The sequence below is a fragment of the Ranitomeya imitator genome, chromosome 1 (genome assembly GCF_032444005.1).
Source record: "Ranitomeya imitator isolate aRanImi1 chromosome 1, aRanImi1.pri, whole genome shotgun sequence".
In the NCBI taxonomy this organism is placed as follows: Eukaryota; Metazoa; Chordata; class Amphibia; order Anura; family Dendrobatidae; genus Ranitomeya; species Ranitomeya imitator.
The window spans coordinates 22220077-22237179 of record NC_091282.1 but is presented as its reverse complement, the minus strand read 5'-3'; the positions used below and the strand labels follow the sequence as shown (position 1 = coordinate 22237179).

At 55.6% G+C, this 17103-nt stretch overlaps 1 protein-coding gene across 1 annotated transcript in view; it reads left to right on the top strand.

The window, feature by feature from the left end:
- DNAI1 (dynein axonemal intermediate chain 1) overlaps window positions 1-17103 on the top strand; it is a 252883-nt gene that overhangs the window by 11977 nt on the left and 223803 nt on the right. Inside the window, exon 2 of the mRNA XM_069745862.1 lies at window positions 6414-6464. Within this exon, the coding sequence (XP_069601963.1) occupies window positions 6444-6464 (21 nt within the window). The 5' untranslated portion in view covers window positions 6414-6443. The remainder of the gene's footprint in view (window positions 1-6413; window positions 6465-17103) is intronic.

Genomic DNA, 17103 nt, shown 5'->3' with positions numbered 1-17103 from the left:
CAGCACCCCCCACTACACACAGCACCCCCCACTATACACAGCACCCCCCACTACACACAGCACCCCCCACTACACAGCACCCCCCCACTACACACAGCTCCCCACTACACACAGCACCCCCCACTACACAGCACCCCCCACTATACAGCACCCCCCCACTACACAGCACCCCCCCTACTACACAGCACCCCCCACTACACAGCACCCCCCCCTACTACACAGCACCCCCCACTATACAGCACCCCCCACTACACAGCACCCCCCACTACACAGCACCCCCCACTACACAGCACCCCCCACTACACACAGCACCCCCCACTACACAGCACCCCCCACTACACAGCACCCCACACTACACACAGCACCCCCCACTACACACAGCACCCCCCACTATACAGCACCCCCCACTACACAGCACCCCCCACTACACACAGCACCCCCCACTACACACAGCACCCCCCCACTACACAGCACCCCCCCACTACACAGCACCCCCCCACTACACAGCACCCCCCACTACACAGCACCCCCCCACTATACAGCACCCCCCCACTACACAGCACCCCCCCACTACACAGCACCCCCCCACTACACAGCACCCCCCCACTACACAGCACCCCCCACTACACAGCACCCCCCCACTATACAGCACCCCCCCACTACACAGCACCCCCCCACTACACAGCACCCCCCCACTACTCAGCACCCTCCCACTACACACAGCACCCCCCACTACACACAGCACCCCCCACTACACACAGCACATTGCGGTTACGCTCACTGGGGTTCTGCCTTGTAGTCCCTTTGTATGCCTGACGAGTGCACCTTGATGCTGGGTGTCCCCCCCCGCAAGCGGAGCAATCATGTCTGAATTTGCATAATGTGTGGAAACGGCAGTTTCCCTCGTTATATAGCCAGCAGGCCACGGGTTTTCGCACGACCACCGAGTTCTGACCTGGAGCCAATTATTCATCGTTAAACCGATTTTCGATCTCCCCCTATCGAAACCCCTATCGTTAGCTCTATCCCCCGTTTGCTGGTCCGCTGATAACAGCGACCAAATATCAATATAATCGTTGTTCCAGATTTTCTGTCTAGTGTCCAGATCTATATGAGCGCCTAGCGGGCTGATCCCGCAGAAGAAGGCGTCTTTGTGTAGATTAGCTGTTGAATTGTTCACCACTTTACCGCTCGAATGTGAAAGTTGTAGGATTATCTCCTTTAACGCTGAAGTTAGCTCCATTTCCTTTACATTAACCCCGTAGCGTAACGTTTCCTCGCTATCCTTGGTACACTCACCGCTGTGTGACTCTGGACGAGTGTACACCGATCCTGGAGGAACCCCCGCAGATGTTGACGGGGGGATGTCGCAGGACGGGGAAACTCTGGCTCCCGCTACAGCGAGGGATTGATGCTGAGTATCTTGCGATGAAGCCCGATTACAACCACGTAGTGGCGGATTGTTGGCTCTGTCTTCAGCGACTGCGCGGTGGTTGTTGTGGCTGGAAGCCGCGGGAGCCCGATTACTACCACATAGTGGCGGATTGATGGCTCCGTCTTCAGCGACTGCGCGGTGGTTGTTGTGGCTGGAAGCCGCGGGGGATTGTTCTCCCTGGCTGAAAGCCCTAGAGGGTGCCCGCGATTTATATGATTTGCCACGTGCGCGACTTCTGTCCGGGCTCTGCGATAAATCGGACCCCTTGGCTGTTGTCTGAGATCTGCGGCGGCTCCTATGGGAGCTGCGTCTGCGACGGTGACGGGAGGGGCGTTTAGAGGGGTAGCGGGAATGGTGATGGGAGTTATCTGATGAGGATTGGGAGGACGTGCGGCGTCTACGCCTTCGTCCGCCGTTGCTCAGCGGTGTAATGGGGGGGGTTCTAGCGGTATTATGGGGGGTGAATATTGGAGGTATCCGGTCCTGTTGTGCTACTTAGAAGGGGGGGGAGTCAGGCGGTAACTGTATTCATCCTCGTTGCTGGGATTTAATGGGGCGGCGGTTGACGGATAATTTTTATTAGGAAATTGGGCAATGGGGGGAGGTGTAAATATGTCCATGCTTGGTGCGTTTATTGATATTTCGAAGTGATTCCCGTTGTGCAGCTGTTGAGCGCCCTGCTCGGTCCTATGGGACCGAACAATGCGCTCTTCAGCCGCGCTGTAACCGCTTCGTCCTGACCCCTGATACCCCCGAGCAGGCATCAGTGCGGCGTCTGCCGGGGGTGAGCAGGAGGTCAGACCTGGAGAGAAATCAGCGCGCTGATCGGTCTGGTTTGACCGATCAGCGCGCTCTGGGGACCGTGGGGCGCTATTGGAAGCCTCCAGGTTACCCCCTGCGGGCGGCATATATATGCCCGCAGGGAAGGTAACAGAGGACTGTCCGGCGCTGTAACCAGCGCTGTTGAAATGAGGCGACCGGAAGTGGGCGGGCGGAGGCAGGAAGTCGGTGGGCGGAGCTTCCACCGAGCGCCGGACCGATGCAGCAAGCGGTGCCCGAGGACGCCGGCCGCTGCGAGGCGGCGAGGCCGCCCCTTCACCGACCTGGAGCCGCTCCGGGGCGCGGGGTAGGCGGGCAGACCGCCTTCCCCCCCGCACAGCCGCGGTACCCGCCGGAACGGCCAGGGAAGGAGGCGAAGCCTCACGCCGCCTGGCGCCGCTAGCCAGCTCACCACCGGCCACCAGAGGCACAGGGGGAGGAGGCGACCCTGTCAGCTGCACGGCGCGGCCCGCGACGCCCGGGGGGACTACCCTTCGTTTGCGCTGTGTGCGGCACCCGGCCCTCCCCCGCCGCTTCCTGGAGGCCCTCCCAACGTCTGCGGCTGTGATACCCTCAGCCCGTAGGGTGGAAGAGAGGGGCAGCACCAAATCATACCCTGGACCGCATGAACGCTGCACGGGACGGCCCCCAGCTGGCGTGAAAGGTGAGCTTGCCATAAGGGGCCCCGGGGGCGCAGGCGTGAGGGAGGACGAGGCCGGACCAGATAAGGGGGGTGTGAGCAGGGGGTCGGGAGAGGGCACAGAAAGCTGAGCCCTGATGTCGGAAAAAACGGACCAAAGCCAGTTCTCACCTCTCTGTGCCGCTCTCTTCTGTAAGGCCTCAATCAGGGGGTCCGACATCACGACTGCAGGGACAAAAGCTTCCAGGTGTCCTGCCGGGAGTGAAAGAGAAAGTTCTCGACCGGACACCTGGATTTAACCCCTGTAGGAGTGGCCGTAGGACCCCTCCCCTCTAGTGCCCACTGGCCGGCTGGGGGTCTTCCAATCAGTGCATCACTAAGGGGGGAGTGATGCTAGGGGGGAACTGGCACAGACCACCTTTACGTGCAGCTCTCTATGTGCTCCCCAGTCAGAGACGCGTTCCTTATTCAGTACCGCGTCTGCCATACACAGCACCCCCCCACTATACAGCACCCCCCCACTACACAGCACCCCCCCACTACACAGCACCCCCCCACTACTCAGCACCCTCCCACTACACACAGCACCCCCCACTACACACAGCACCCCCCACTACACACAGCACCCCCCACTACACACAGCACCCCCCACTACACACAGCACCCCCCACTACACAGCACCCCCCCACTACACACAGCACCCCCCACTACACAGCACCCCCCCACTACACACAGCACCCCCCACTATACACAGCACCCCCCACTATACACAACACCCCCCACTATACACAACACCCCCCACTACACACAGCACCCCCCACTACACAGCACCCCCCCACTACACACAGCTCCCCACTACACAGCACCCCCCACTACACAGCACCCACCACTATACAGCACCCCCCCACTACACAGCACCCCCCACTACACAGCACCCCCCACTACACACAGCACCCCCCCCTACTACACAGCACCCCCCACTATACAGCACCCCCCACTACACAGCACCCCCCACTACACACAGCACCCCCCACTACACAGCACCCCCCCACTACACAGCACCCCACACTACACACAGCACCCCCCACTACACACAGCACCCCCCACTATACAGCACCCCCCACTACACACAGCACCCCCCACTACACACAGCACCCCCCACTACACACAGCACCCCCACTATACACAGCACCCCCCACTATACACAGCACCCCCCACTATACACAGCACCCCCCACTATACACAGCACCCCCCACTATACACAACACCCCCCACTACACACAGCACCCCCCCCACTACACACAGCACCCCCCACTACACAGCACCCCCCCACTACACAGCACCCCCCACTACACACAGCACCCCCCACTACACACAGCACCCCCCACCATACACAGCTCCCCCCACTACACACGGCACCCCCCCACCCCCCCGCTACACACAGCACCCCCCACCATACACAGCACCCCCCACCATACACAGCACCCCCCCACTACACACAGCACCCCCCACTACACACAGCACCCCCCGCCATACACAGCACCCCCCACTACACACAGCACCCCCCACTACACACAGCACCCCCCACCATACACAGCACCCCCCCACTACACACGGCACCCCCCCACTACACACGGCACCCCCCTCTACACACAGCACCCCCCGCCATACACAGCACCCCCCACTATACACAGCACCCCCCCACTACACACAGCACCCCCCACTACACACAGCACCCCCCGCCATACACAGCACCCCCCACTACACACAGCACCCCCCACTACACACAGCACCCCCCACTACACACAGCACCCCCCGCCATACACAGCACCCCCCACTACACACAGCACCCCCCACTACACACAGCACCCCCCACTACACACAGCACCCCCCACTACACACGGCACCCCCCTCTACACACAGCACCCCCCGCCATACACAGCACCCCCCACTATACACAGCACCCCCCCACTACACACAGCACCCCCCACTACACACAGCACCCCCCGCCATACACAGCACCCCCCACTACACACAGCACCCCCCACTACACACAGCACCCCCCACCATACACAGCACCCCCCACTACACACAGCACCCCCCACCATACACAGCACCCCCCCACTACACACGGCACCCCCCCACTACACACAGCACCCCCCACCATACACAGCACCCCCCCACTACACACGGCACCCCCCCACTACACACAGCACCCCCACTAAACAGCACCCCCTCACCACACAGCGCCCCCCCACTATGACCATCCCACACTTCACCCCCCTACTACACAGTGCCCCCCTTCACCACCTATACACATAGCACCCACAACATGCACCCTACCTGCTCACTACATGGTCCCCTCTCCGCAGACTCATACCTCCCACTATGTGTCCCATATATACAGCTCCTACTACTTGATGTGAAGACCCCCCTCTTATCTGCTCTGAGGGGCTTGTGTAGATGCTCTCTAGTCGGTGCTGGCATCACAGAACACGTCCAGCAGACGAGATCAGAACAGCTGCACTGGGAGCACCCTGCGCCACCGGGAGCACCCTGCGCCACCGGGACCACCCTGCGCCACCGGGAGCACCCTGCGCCACCGGGAGCACCTTGCGCCACCGGATCATCTTGCACCACCGGGAGCACCCTGCGTCACCAGGAGCACCGTGGGCCGCCGAGAGCACCCTGCGCCACCGGAGCATCCTGCACCACCAGGAGCCCCCTGGCAACGAGAGCACTCTGCGCCACCGGATCATCTTGTACCACCAGGAGCCCCGTGCGCCACCGAGAGCACTCTGCGCCACCGGGAGCACCCTGCACTACCGGGAGCACCTTGCGCCACCAGATCATCTTGCACCACCAGGAGCCCCCCGCGTCACTGGGAGCCCCCTGCGTCACCGGGAGCACCCTGCGTCACCGGGAGCACCCTGCGCCACCGAGAGCACCCTGCGCCACCGAGAGCACCCTGCGCCACCGGAGCATCCTGCACCACAAGGAGCCTCCTGGCAATGAGAGCACTCTGCGCCACCGGAGCATCCTGCACCACAAGGAGCCTCCTGGCAATGAGAGCACTCTGCGCCACCGGAGCATCCTGCGTCACCGGGAGCCCCCTGGCAATGAGAGCACCCTGCTCCACCGGAGCATCCTGCGCCACCGGAAGCACCCTGCGCCATCTCTGTCTTGTGTGGTCAGAGGATACGAGCCCTCTATAGAGAGAGGTGGGCGCACTGCTGAGGGTCAATGAAGGGCTCACTACCTGCACTAATCCCTGGATCGGCCCGCAGTCGATATCCACATCCATCCACCTGAGGGTGAGGCTGCCCCGCGGCTGTGGCATCTGTCGTACGACCATTGTTCACACTTGTTGCTGTGATATCGCAGTGCAGTACAAGTGGATGGCGTCATGGTTTTCTTTCTTTTGTGCTTTGGGGTGAAATCTCTGAAATGATCTGTCGTTCTAATAAATTACTAAAATAAAATCTCTGAAATATATTTTCTTCTTCTTGTGTTTTTCAGATTTGTTTGCTGTATAGAGACTGACGGACCATGCCGACCAGAGCGAAGCAGGTAATGGTCAGTGTAGTGGGGGCAGCCAAATGTGCCGCGTGGTGTCAGTGTGACCGGTATGGGCATACTATACTGCAGTCACCCCTCGCCTGCCCCGTCTGAGCTATGTGGGCCCCACCACCATCGCCCTCTCTACGACTGCAGAGACCCGTGTGTCGTAAATAGTGCCTTCCCCCCTACCACCAGTCCCGAAAAGATAACACGAACAGGCTCAGATGGGTTACATAGTTATTAAGGTTGAAGGAAGACGTTAAGTCCATCTAGTTCAACCCATAGCCTAACCTAACATGCCCTAACATGTTGATCCAGAGGAAGGCAAAAAAAACCCATGTGGCAAAGAGTAAGCTCCACATTGGGGAAAAAAATTCCTTCCCAGCTCCACATACGGCAATCAGACTAGTTCCCTGGATCAACGCCCTATCAAGGAATCTAGTGTATATACCCTGTAACATTATACTTTTCCAGAAAGGTCTCCAGTCCCCTCTTAAATTTAAGTAATGAATCACTCATTACAACATCATACGGCAGAGAGTTCCATAGTCTCACTGCTCTTACAGTAAAGAACCCGCGTCTGTTATTATGCTTAAACCTTTTTTCCTCCAAACGCAGAGGATGCCCCCTTGTCCCTGTTTCAGGTCTATGATTAAAAAGATCATCAGAAAGGTCTTTGTACTGTCCCCTCATATATTTATACATTAACATAAGATCACCCCTTAGTCTTCGTTTTTCCAAACTAAATAGCCCCAAGTGTAATAACCTATCTTAGTATTGCAGACCCCCCAGTCCTCTAATAACCTTGGTCGCTCTTCTCTGCACCCGCTCCAGTTCAGCTATGTCTTTCTTATACACTGGAGACCAGAACTGTGCACAGTATTCTAAGTGTGGTCGCACTAGTGACTTGTATAGAGGTAAAATTATATTCTCCTCATGAGCATCTATGCCTCTTTTAATGCATCCCATAATTTTATTTGCCTTTGTAGCAGCTGCCTGACACTGGCCCCTGAATATGAGTTTGTCATCCACCCATACACCCAGGTCTTTTTCATTGACGGTTTTGCCCAGAGTTTTAGAATTAAGCACATAATTATACATCTTATTACTTCTACCCAAGTGCATGACCTTACATTTATCCCCATTAAAGCTCATTTGCCATTTATCAGCCCAAGCTTCTAGTTTACATAAATCATCCTGTAATATAAAATTGTCCTCCTCTGTATTGATTACCCTGCAGAGTTTAGTGTCATCTGAAAATATTGAAATTCTACTCTGAATGCCCCCTACAAGGTCATTAATAAATATGTTAAAAAGAAGAGGGCCCAATACTGACCCCTGTGGTACCCCACTGCTAACCGCTACCCAGTCCGAGTGTGTTCCATTAATAACCACCCTTTGTTTCCTATCCCTGAGCCAGCTCTCAACCCACTTGCACATATTTTCCCCTATCCCCATTATTCTCATTTTATGTATCAACCTTTTGTGTGGCACCGTATCAAAAGCTTTTGAAAAGTCCATATACACTACGTCCACTGGGTTCCCTTGGTCCAGTCCGGAACTTACCTCTTCATAGAAACTGATCAAATTAGTCTGACATGAACGGTCCCTAGTAAACCCGTGCTGATACTGGGTCATGAGGTTATTCCTCTTCAGATACTCCAGTATAGCGTCCCTTAGAATGCCCTCCAGGATTTTACCCACAGTAGAGGTTAAGCTTACTGGCCGATAATTTCCGAGTTCAGTTTTTGTCCCCTTTTTGAATATTGACACCACATTTGCTATACGCCAGTCCTGCGGCACAGACCCTGTTATTATGGAGTCTTTAAAGATTAAAAATAATGGTCTATCAATGACTGTACTTAATTCCTGCAGTACTCGAGGGTGTATCCCATCCGGGCCCGGAGATTTGTCAATTTTAGTGATTTTTAGACGCCGCCGCACTTCCTGCTGGGTTAAGCAGGTGACATTTAATGGGGAATTTTTATCAATAGACATTTTGTCCGCCATGGGATTTTCTTGTGTAAATACTGATGAAAAAAAATCATTTAGCATATTGGCTTTTTCCTCATCCTCATCCACCATCTCACCCAGACTATTTTTAAGGGGGCCAACACTATCATTTTTTAGTTTCTTACTATTTATGTAGTTAAAGAATATTTTGGGATTATTTTTACTCTCTGTGGCAATGAGTCTCTCTGTCTCAATCTTTGCTGCCTTGATTTGCTTTTTACAGAATTTATTTAATTTTCTGTATTTATTTAATGCCTCCTCACTACCTACTTCCTTTAATTCTCTAAATGCTTTCTTTTTGTCCCTTATTGCGCCCCTTACAGCTCTATTTTGAACTAGTCGGTCACAGTTTATTAATTTGATAATCAGGGAGGGGCAAATTACATTTCGCAACGGGCTCAGAGCCGTGGGCCCAGTCTGCAACCGACAGGCGACCAGCCAATGAGCGGCTACGAAGCTTCGCCCCTCCCTCCACTACCGCCACAGAGGATCATGTGTACTACCTACACGTGACTCCGACCCCCACCCATCAGCGTTAGGGCCTGCTCGATACCGTCTTGTAGACCTGACAAAAATATATTGAGCCCAATGTCCGTGAGATGAATGCCGTCGGGCCTCAGCAGTCCTGATTTGTCGCCTTCCAGTTGGTAGTGGCGAACTACAATGCCGAATTTTGATTTTACAAATCTTGCCACTCTCAGGTTGACCTTTTTTCTTGATCGTTCTAAGCCTCTTGGGTCCTTAACCCCGTGCCAGACCGCTCGTGGCACCATCTCTGACCACACCAATATCATATCCGGTAACAGGTAGAAGAAACGCTCGATATCAGCTGTCATCTGTCATGCCGTTGCTGCCGCCGCCTCTTCCCACTGCAGCTCGCCGGGTGCGCGCGCGCGCCACATTCAGCTCTGCGCGTGCGCACATCTGATTCCTCTGTTGGCGCTCTTTCCTGTCCTCTCTGTCATCCTGGAGGACTGTAACCCGGAAGTAGCTCCCATGCTGCTATGTAAACTGCTTCCTGCTGCTTCTCTGTGCCTGATGTTCATTTGTGTTTACAAGTGCTTCTGGCCACCTGTGGTCTCTGTGTGTTCCTAGGTCTCTGATCTTGGGTCTCCTCCGCCCTCTGCAGTGCCTGCCTGTTTCCTGTGTTCCTGCCTTGTTCCTTCAGTTCCTTTTCCTCTGCGGTACCTGCCCGGCTCCTATATCTTTTCCTTGCTCCCGTCAGCCTCGGTCTCTCCATATTGTCCTGCCAGTCTCCGTGCCTCTGTAGCGTTCCCATCTTCTCCCTTGTCTCAGTATTTCCTTTCTGTTCCCTCTTTCCCTTTGTGCCCGCTGTGTTCCCATCTGTTCTCAGTCGACCCTCCAGCTTCCGTGGCGATAGTCCCTCACGGGCCTGCCCCTAACTCTCCCTGTATAGGGGGCGGTCCACCTGGTCAGCTCGTCCGAGAGGGGTTCGTCATCACGGTCCAGTGGGTCCACTCTCCGTTTGAATATACATGCTCTAATCGGACTGCACTCGGGTGACATCCGAGTGCAGCCAGATTCTTACAGCGTCACATCATCGTTGAACTGAGGTCAATACATCTCCATTTTCCCAGATCATTGCCACCAGCGTGCAAGACTAGTATCACCGGCCCTCTGGCCCTTTTAGCGATGTCGATGACTTCTGGGAAGATTTTTGGCCACTGTAGCCCTCTTATCCCTCTCCAGTTGACCACTACCTTCCTGAAGCCTAGATTCAATCCCCTGGGCCGATGTTCGGCCCGCTTCTTTGCCCAGTAGATGTATGAATGTCCAACCACCCAAACTGCAGGTTTTTTAGCGCCTGGAAAAGACATGGCATTTCCTGCGACATGAGGCAAGTGTGGCCGTTGTAGGAATTTTGGAATGTTTTCCAGACTAGCAAATCTTCCTTCAGTGTGCGAGTAAGCCTAATTCTATGGCCTGGCTGGGAGATGCCCTTCGTCGCCAGCGATAAACGGCGTGAAAAGGTTCTGCCCACTGGCATTACGCGGCAAGCAAAATTGAGCAAACCTAGCAGGGACTGCATCTGTTGGAGGGTGACTTTTTTAACCCCACAGAAATCTTCGACCGTTTGCAGCGTTTTCAGCAATTTATCCTCTGGCAATCTAAAAACCATTGCGTTGGTGTCTATCTCTATGCCAAGGAAAGGCCGCACATTACTCGGGCCGACCATTTTTTCTGTTGAGAGAGATACGCCGAAATGATTGGCTAGAAATTTAAATTTTTGTAGGAGGAAATAGCAGAGTTTCGAGTCTTTCAGCCCGACGAACAGGAAATCGTCGAGGTAGTGGACCGTCGAATTGCTGCCGATTTCGTAACGTACAACCCAGTCAAGAAAAGTGCTGAAAAGCTCGAAGTAGTGACAGGAGATGGAGCAGCCCATCGGTAGTCACATGTCAAAGTAAAAGAGCTGATCCACCTTACAACCCAACAGGTGGAAGCACTCAGGGTGAACGGGTAAGTAGGCGGAACGCTGACTCTATGTCCGATTTTGCCAGCAGGGCGCCGGGCCCAGCAGTCCGCACGAGCTTGACTGCCCTGTCAAACGAAGCATAGGTTACTGATGCCTCTTCTGAGAGTATCGCGTCGTTAACCGAATCGCCTTTAGGGTATGAGAGGTGATGGATTAACCAATATTTTCCCGGTTCTTTTTTAGGGACGATGCCCAGGGGTGAGATTCTAAAATTACTGAATGGCAGCGATGTAAATGGGCCCGCCATCCTGCCTAGTTCTATCTCTTTTTGAATTTTTGTGCGTAAAATCTCGGGAAATTCGCGAGCGGATTTAAGATTATCTGCTGATTTAGTTTTGCGACTAAAGTTAAAGGGGATAAAGAAACCGAATTTAAAGCCTAAATTGAGTTGCCGCGCGGCCTCTTTATTAGGATAGGGGCTTAGCCAAGGGCCCATTGCGGTAACGTTCACCGGGGTTATGCCGTGCAGGTGCCTGGCGCGTACATCTCGCTGCGGGGTGTCCGCCGCCGCAGGGGGAGCAGTCGTGTTTATATCTACAGGAACCGTGGAAGCGGCAGTACCCCTCGTTATACAGCAAGCAGGCCCCTGGTCTCCGTACGACCACTGAATTTTGGCCTGCGATGGCTGGGTAATTAGTGGCCGACGACGAAAAGGGGGGTTGTTTTTGGGATAGTATAAGACGCAACCAAACATCTGTCGCTTTTACGCCCCAGCCTAGGTCGGGTTGCATGGCAAGCCGCCTGCGGAATTCTTCGTCGTACCGCCTCCACGCTGACCCGCCGTGAGACTTCTAAGAGTTATATACTAGGTCTTGGTATATGAAGAGCTCGGAACAGCGTTCCGGGTGTTTTTGACCCATGATGCAGCCTAAGACTGCAAAGGCCTGAAGCCAGTTATTCATGGTTTGAGCGATCGCGTTGCAGGGTGATAGGCCTGACCCCACGAACCCCCATGCAGTCATTGCAGCGATGCCTGACGGAAGGGCGTTGTGGGCCGCGGCTGGTGGATGATCTGTGCTGGGGTGGGGGGTGGCTGAGAGGGAGCTGACTAGGGGGGCCAGACAGCGCAGCCTGTGAAGCACCCCTCCGGATGATTTGGTGGGCGGGGGCCCCCCAGGCTAGCGCTGTGGTCGCCGAGAGTGCAGCTGCGTATGGAGCAGGCAGCAGGGAGGGGGATCTGCCTGCGGCTGCAGAGGGCCTGCGGCGCGGCCGGGCTGTTTGGCCGCGCCGTTCCCCTAATCCGGCCGAGCGGCTGGAGCGCCGCAGAGTTAACGGAGGCGACAATTGCTTCCAGAGGGTCAGCCGGGGAGAAAGAGGAAGGGACTGACCCCGGCACCTGGATTTAACCCTTGTGGGTGTGGCCGGACACCCCTTCCTCTCTCTTCCCGTTGGTCAGCTGGGCGTCCCAATTAACGCATCACCTGTGGAAGTAGTGTGAGGGGGGGAATTGGCACTGCACGGTGTTTCTTATTGGCTTCATCTATAAGGGGCTCCGCAGTCAGAGGCACATTCCCTATGCTGTACCGTGCCTACCATTATGTCCAGACCTTCCAGACTTGAGTCCACATCTACAGTCCTGGCCAAAACTTCTGAGACTGACACACATTTTGTTTTTCACATTTTGCCTCTTCAGTATTTTCGCTCTTTTAGACTGATGTTTCTCTGGTTACTGGTGGACAATTATAACATTTCATACGTTTTTACACTTTTACTGACAAATCTATGACATTTTTGTGAGGCCTCAATATTCCCAGCGCTGCCCCTTATCCCCCAGACTTCTGCCCTTCTCCCAGCAGATGTATATCGGCTTCTGGGCAGATCCTCACTGATAGCCGCCATTCCTGTCTCATCAGAGCTCGGAGTTATCACAATTTTTGGGTTTTGACCCTTTTTGATGATTGACCGCAGGTTCTCAGTGGGAGGAGATCCGGGGAGTTTCCTGATATGAACCCAAGATGTCAATGTTCTGTTCACCCATCCACTTAGCTCTCACTTTTTCCTTGTGACCTGGTCTCCATCATGGAGGGAAAAAGCATCATCCCCACCTTGTCCTGGATGATGGGAGAAGTTGCTCTTGGAGGAGGTTCATGGCTGTGTGTTTAGATAAAATTGTGAGTGAGTCCCCTCCATGGATGAGAAGCCCCTCAACATTGTGAATGAGGTCCCTTCATGGATGAAAAGCCCCCGCATGATGTGAGTGAGAAGCCCCCATACATTATAACTCCCCTCCATGGACAAGAAACCCCTACACATGAGTGGTTTCGGGGCTTTACTGACGGCAGACACAGAACTCATGGCAGTGTCACCTTTCTCTTCTCCAGACAATCATTCTTTACAGCTGACTCTTCTGTCTCCGCAGGGTGCTGCTCCTGTCCCTCCTCCATCTATGTCCCCCCCAGTTCTCTTTACAGCTGACTCTTCTGCCTCCGCAGGGCGCTGCTCCTGTCCCTCCTCCATCTATGTCCCCCCAGTTCTCTTTACAGCTGACTCTTCTGCCTCCGCAGGGCGCTGCTCCTGTCCCTCCTCCATCTATGTCCCCCACTACTCTTACAGCAGACTCTTCTGTCTCCGCAGGGTGCTGCTCCTGTCCCTCCTCCATCTATGTCCCCCCACTACTCTTTACAGCGTACTCTTCTGTCTCCGCAGGGCGCTGCTCCTGTCCCTCCTCCATCTATGTCCCCCCACTTCTCTTTACAGCTGACTCTTCTGTCTCCGCAGGGTGCTGCTCCTGTCCCTCCTCCATCTATATCCCCCCACTTCTCTTTACAACTGACTCTTCTGCCTCCGCAGGGCGCTGCTCCTGTCCCTCCTCCATCTATGTCCCCCCACTTCTCTTTACAGCTGACTCTTCTGCCTCCGCAGGGCGCTGCTCCTGTCCCTCCTCCATCTATGTCCCCCCACTTCTCTTTACAGCAGACTCTTCTGTCTCCGCAGGGTGCTGCTCCTGTCCCTCCTCCATCTATATCCCCCCGCTTCTCTTTACAGCTGACTCTTCTGCCTCCGCAGGGCGCTGCTCCTGTCCTTCCTCCATCTATGTCCCCCCACTTCTCTTTACAGCTGACTCTTCTGCCTCCGCAGGGCTTCTCCTGTCCCTCCTCCATCTATGTCCCCCCACTTCTCTTTACAGCTGACTCTTCTGCCTCCGCAGGGCGCTGCTCCTGTCCCTCCTCCATCTATGTCCCCCCACTTCTCTTTACAACTGACTCTTCTGCCTCCGCAGGGCGCTGCTCCTGTCCCTCCTCCATCTATATCCCCCCACTTCTCTTTACAGCTGACTCTTCTGCCTCCGCAGGGCGCTGCTCCTGTCCCTCCTCCATCTATATCCCCCCACTTCTCTTTACAGCTGACTCTTCTGTCTCCGCAGGGCGCTGCTCCTGTCCCTCCTCCATCTATATCCCCCCACTTCTCTTTAGAACTGACTCTTCTGCCTCCGCAGGGCGCTGCTCCTGTCCCTCCTCCATCTATGTCCCCCCACTTCTCTTTACAGCTGACTCTTCTGCCTCCGCAGGGCGCTGCTCCTGTCCCTCCTCCATCTATGTCCCCCCACTTCTCTTTACAGCTGACTCTTCTGCCTCCGCAGGGCGCTGCTCCTGTCCCTCCTCCATCTATGTCCCCCCACTTCTCTTTTACAGCTGACTCTTCTGCCTCCGCAGGGCGCTGCTCCTGTCCCTCCTCCATCTATGTCCCCCCACTTCTCTTTACAGCTGACTCTTCTGCCTCCGCAGGGCGCTGCTCCTGTCCCTCCTCCATCTATGTCCCCCCACTTCTCTTTACAGCTGACTCTTCTGCCTCCGCAGGGCGCTGCTCCTGTCCCTCCTCCATCTATATCCCCCCACTTCTCTTTACAGCTGACTCTTCTGCCTCCGCAGGGTGCTGCTCCTGTCCCTCCTCCATCTATGTCCCCCCACTACTTTTTACAGCAGACTTTTCTGTCTCTGAAGGGCGCTGCTCCTGTCCCTCCTCCATCTATGTCCCCCCACTACTTTTTACAGCAGACTCTTCTGTCTCCGCAGGGTGTTGTTCCTGTCCCTCCTCCATCTATGTCCCCCCACTACTCTTTACAGCAGACTCTTCTGTCTCCGCAGGGCGCTGCTCCTGTCCCTCCTCCATCTATGTCCCCCCACTACTTTTTACAGCAGACTCTTCTGTCTCCGCAGGGTGTTGTTCCTGTCCCTCCTCCATCTATGTCCCCCCACTTCTCTTTACAGCAGACTCTTCTGTCTCCGCAGGGCGCTGCTCCTGTCCCTCCTCCATCTATGTCCCCCCACTACTCTTTACAGCAGACTTTTCTGTCTCTGAAGGGCGCTGCTCCTGTCCCTCCTCCATCTATATCCCCCCACTTCTCTTTAGAACTGACTCTTCTGCCTCCGCAGGGCGCTGCTCCTGTCCCTCCTCCATCTATGTCCCCCCACTTCTCTTTTACAGCTGACTCTTCTGCCTCCGCAGGGCGCTGCTCCTGTCCCTCCTCCATCTATGTCCCCCCACTTCTCTTTTACAGCTGACTCTTCTGCCTCCGCAGGGCGCTGCTCCTGTCCCTCCTCCATCTATATCCCCCCACTTCTCTTTAGAACTGACTCTTCTGCCTCCGCAGGGCGCTGCTCCTGTCCCTCCTCCATCTATGTCCCCCCACTTCTCTTTTACAGCTGACTCTTCTGCCTCCGCAGGGCGCTGCTCCTGTCCCTCCTCCATCTATGTCCCCCCACTTCTCTTTACAGCTGACTCTTCTGCCTCCGCAGGGCGCTGCTCCTGTCCCTCCTCCATCTATGTCCCCCCACTTCTCTTTTACAGCTGACTCTTCTGCCTCCGCAGGGCGCTGCTCCTGTCCCTCCTCCATCTATGTCCCCCCACTTCTCTTTACAGCTGACTCTTCTGCCTCCGCAGGGCGCTGCTCCTGTCCCTCCTCCATCTATGTCCCCCCACTTCTCTTTTACAGCTGACTCTTCTGCCTCCGCAGGGCGCTGCTCCTGTCCCTCCTCCATCTATATCCCCCCACTTCTCTTTACAGCTGACTCTTCTGCCTCCGCAGGGCGCTGCTCCTGTCCCTCCTCCATCTATGTCCGCCCACTTCTCTTTTACAGCTGACTCTTCTGCCTCCGCAGGGCGCTGCTCCTGTCCCTCCTCCATCTATGTCCCCCCACTTCTCTTTACAGCTGACTCTTCTGCCTCCGCAGGGCGCTGCTCCTGTCCCTCCTCCATCTATGTCCCCCCACTTCTCTTTACAGCTGACTCTTCTGCCTCCGCAGGGCGCTGCTCCTGTCCCTCCTCCATCTATGTCCCCCCACTTCTCTTTACAGCTGACTCTTCTGCCTCCGCAGGGCGCTGCTCCTGTCCCTCCTCCATCTATGTCCGCCCACTTCTCTTTTACAGCTGACTCTTCTGCCTCCGCAGGGCGCTGCTCCTGTCCCTCCTCCATCTATGTCCCCCCACTTCTCTTTACAGCTGACTCTTCTGCCTCCGCAGGGCGCTGCTCCTGTCCCTCCTCCATCTATGTCCCCCCACTTCTCTTTACAGCTGACTCTTCTGCCTCCGCAGGGCGCTGCTCCTGTCCCTCCTCCATCTATGTCCCCCCACTTCTCTTTACAGCTGACTCTTCTGCCTCCGCAGGGCGCTGCTCCTGTCCCTCCTCCATCTATATCCCCCCACTTCTCTTTACAGCTGACTCTTCTGCCTCCGCAGGGTGCTGCTCCTGTCCCTCCTCCATCTATGTCCCCCCACTACTCTTTACAGCAGACTTTTCTGTCTCTGAAGGGCGCTGCTCCTGTCCCTCCTCCATCTATGTCCCCCCACTACTTTTTACAGCAGACTCTTCTGTCTCCGCAGGGTGTTGTTCCTGTCCCTCCTCCATCTATGTCCCCCCACTACTCTTTACAGCAGACTCTTCTGTCTCCGCAGGGCGCTGCTCCTGTCCCTCCTCCATCTATGTCCCCCCACTACTCTTTACAGCAGACTCTTCTGTCTCCGCAGGGCGCTGCTCCTGTCCCTCCTCCATCTATGTCCCCCCACTTCTCTTTACAGCTGACTCTTCTGCCTCCGCAGGGCGCTGCTCCTGTCCCTCCTCCATCTATGTCCCCCCACTACTCTTTACAGCAGACTTTTCTGTCTCTGAAGGGCGCTGCTCCTGTCCCTCCTCCATCTATG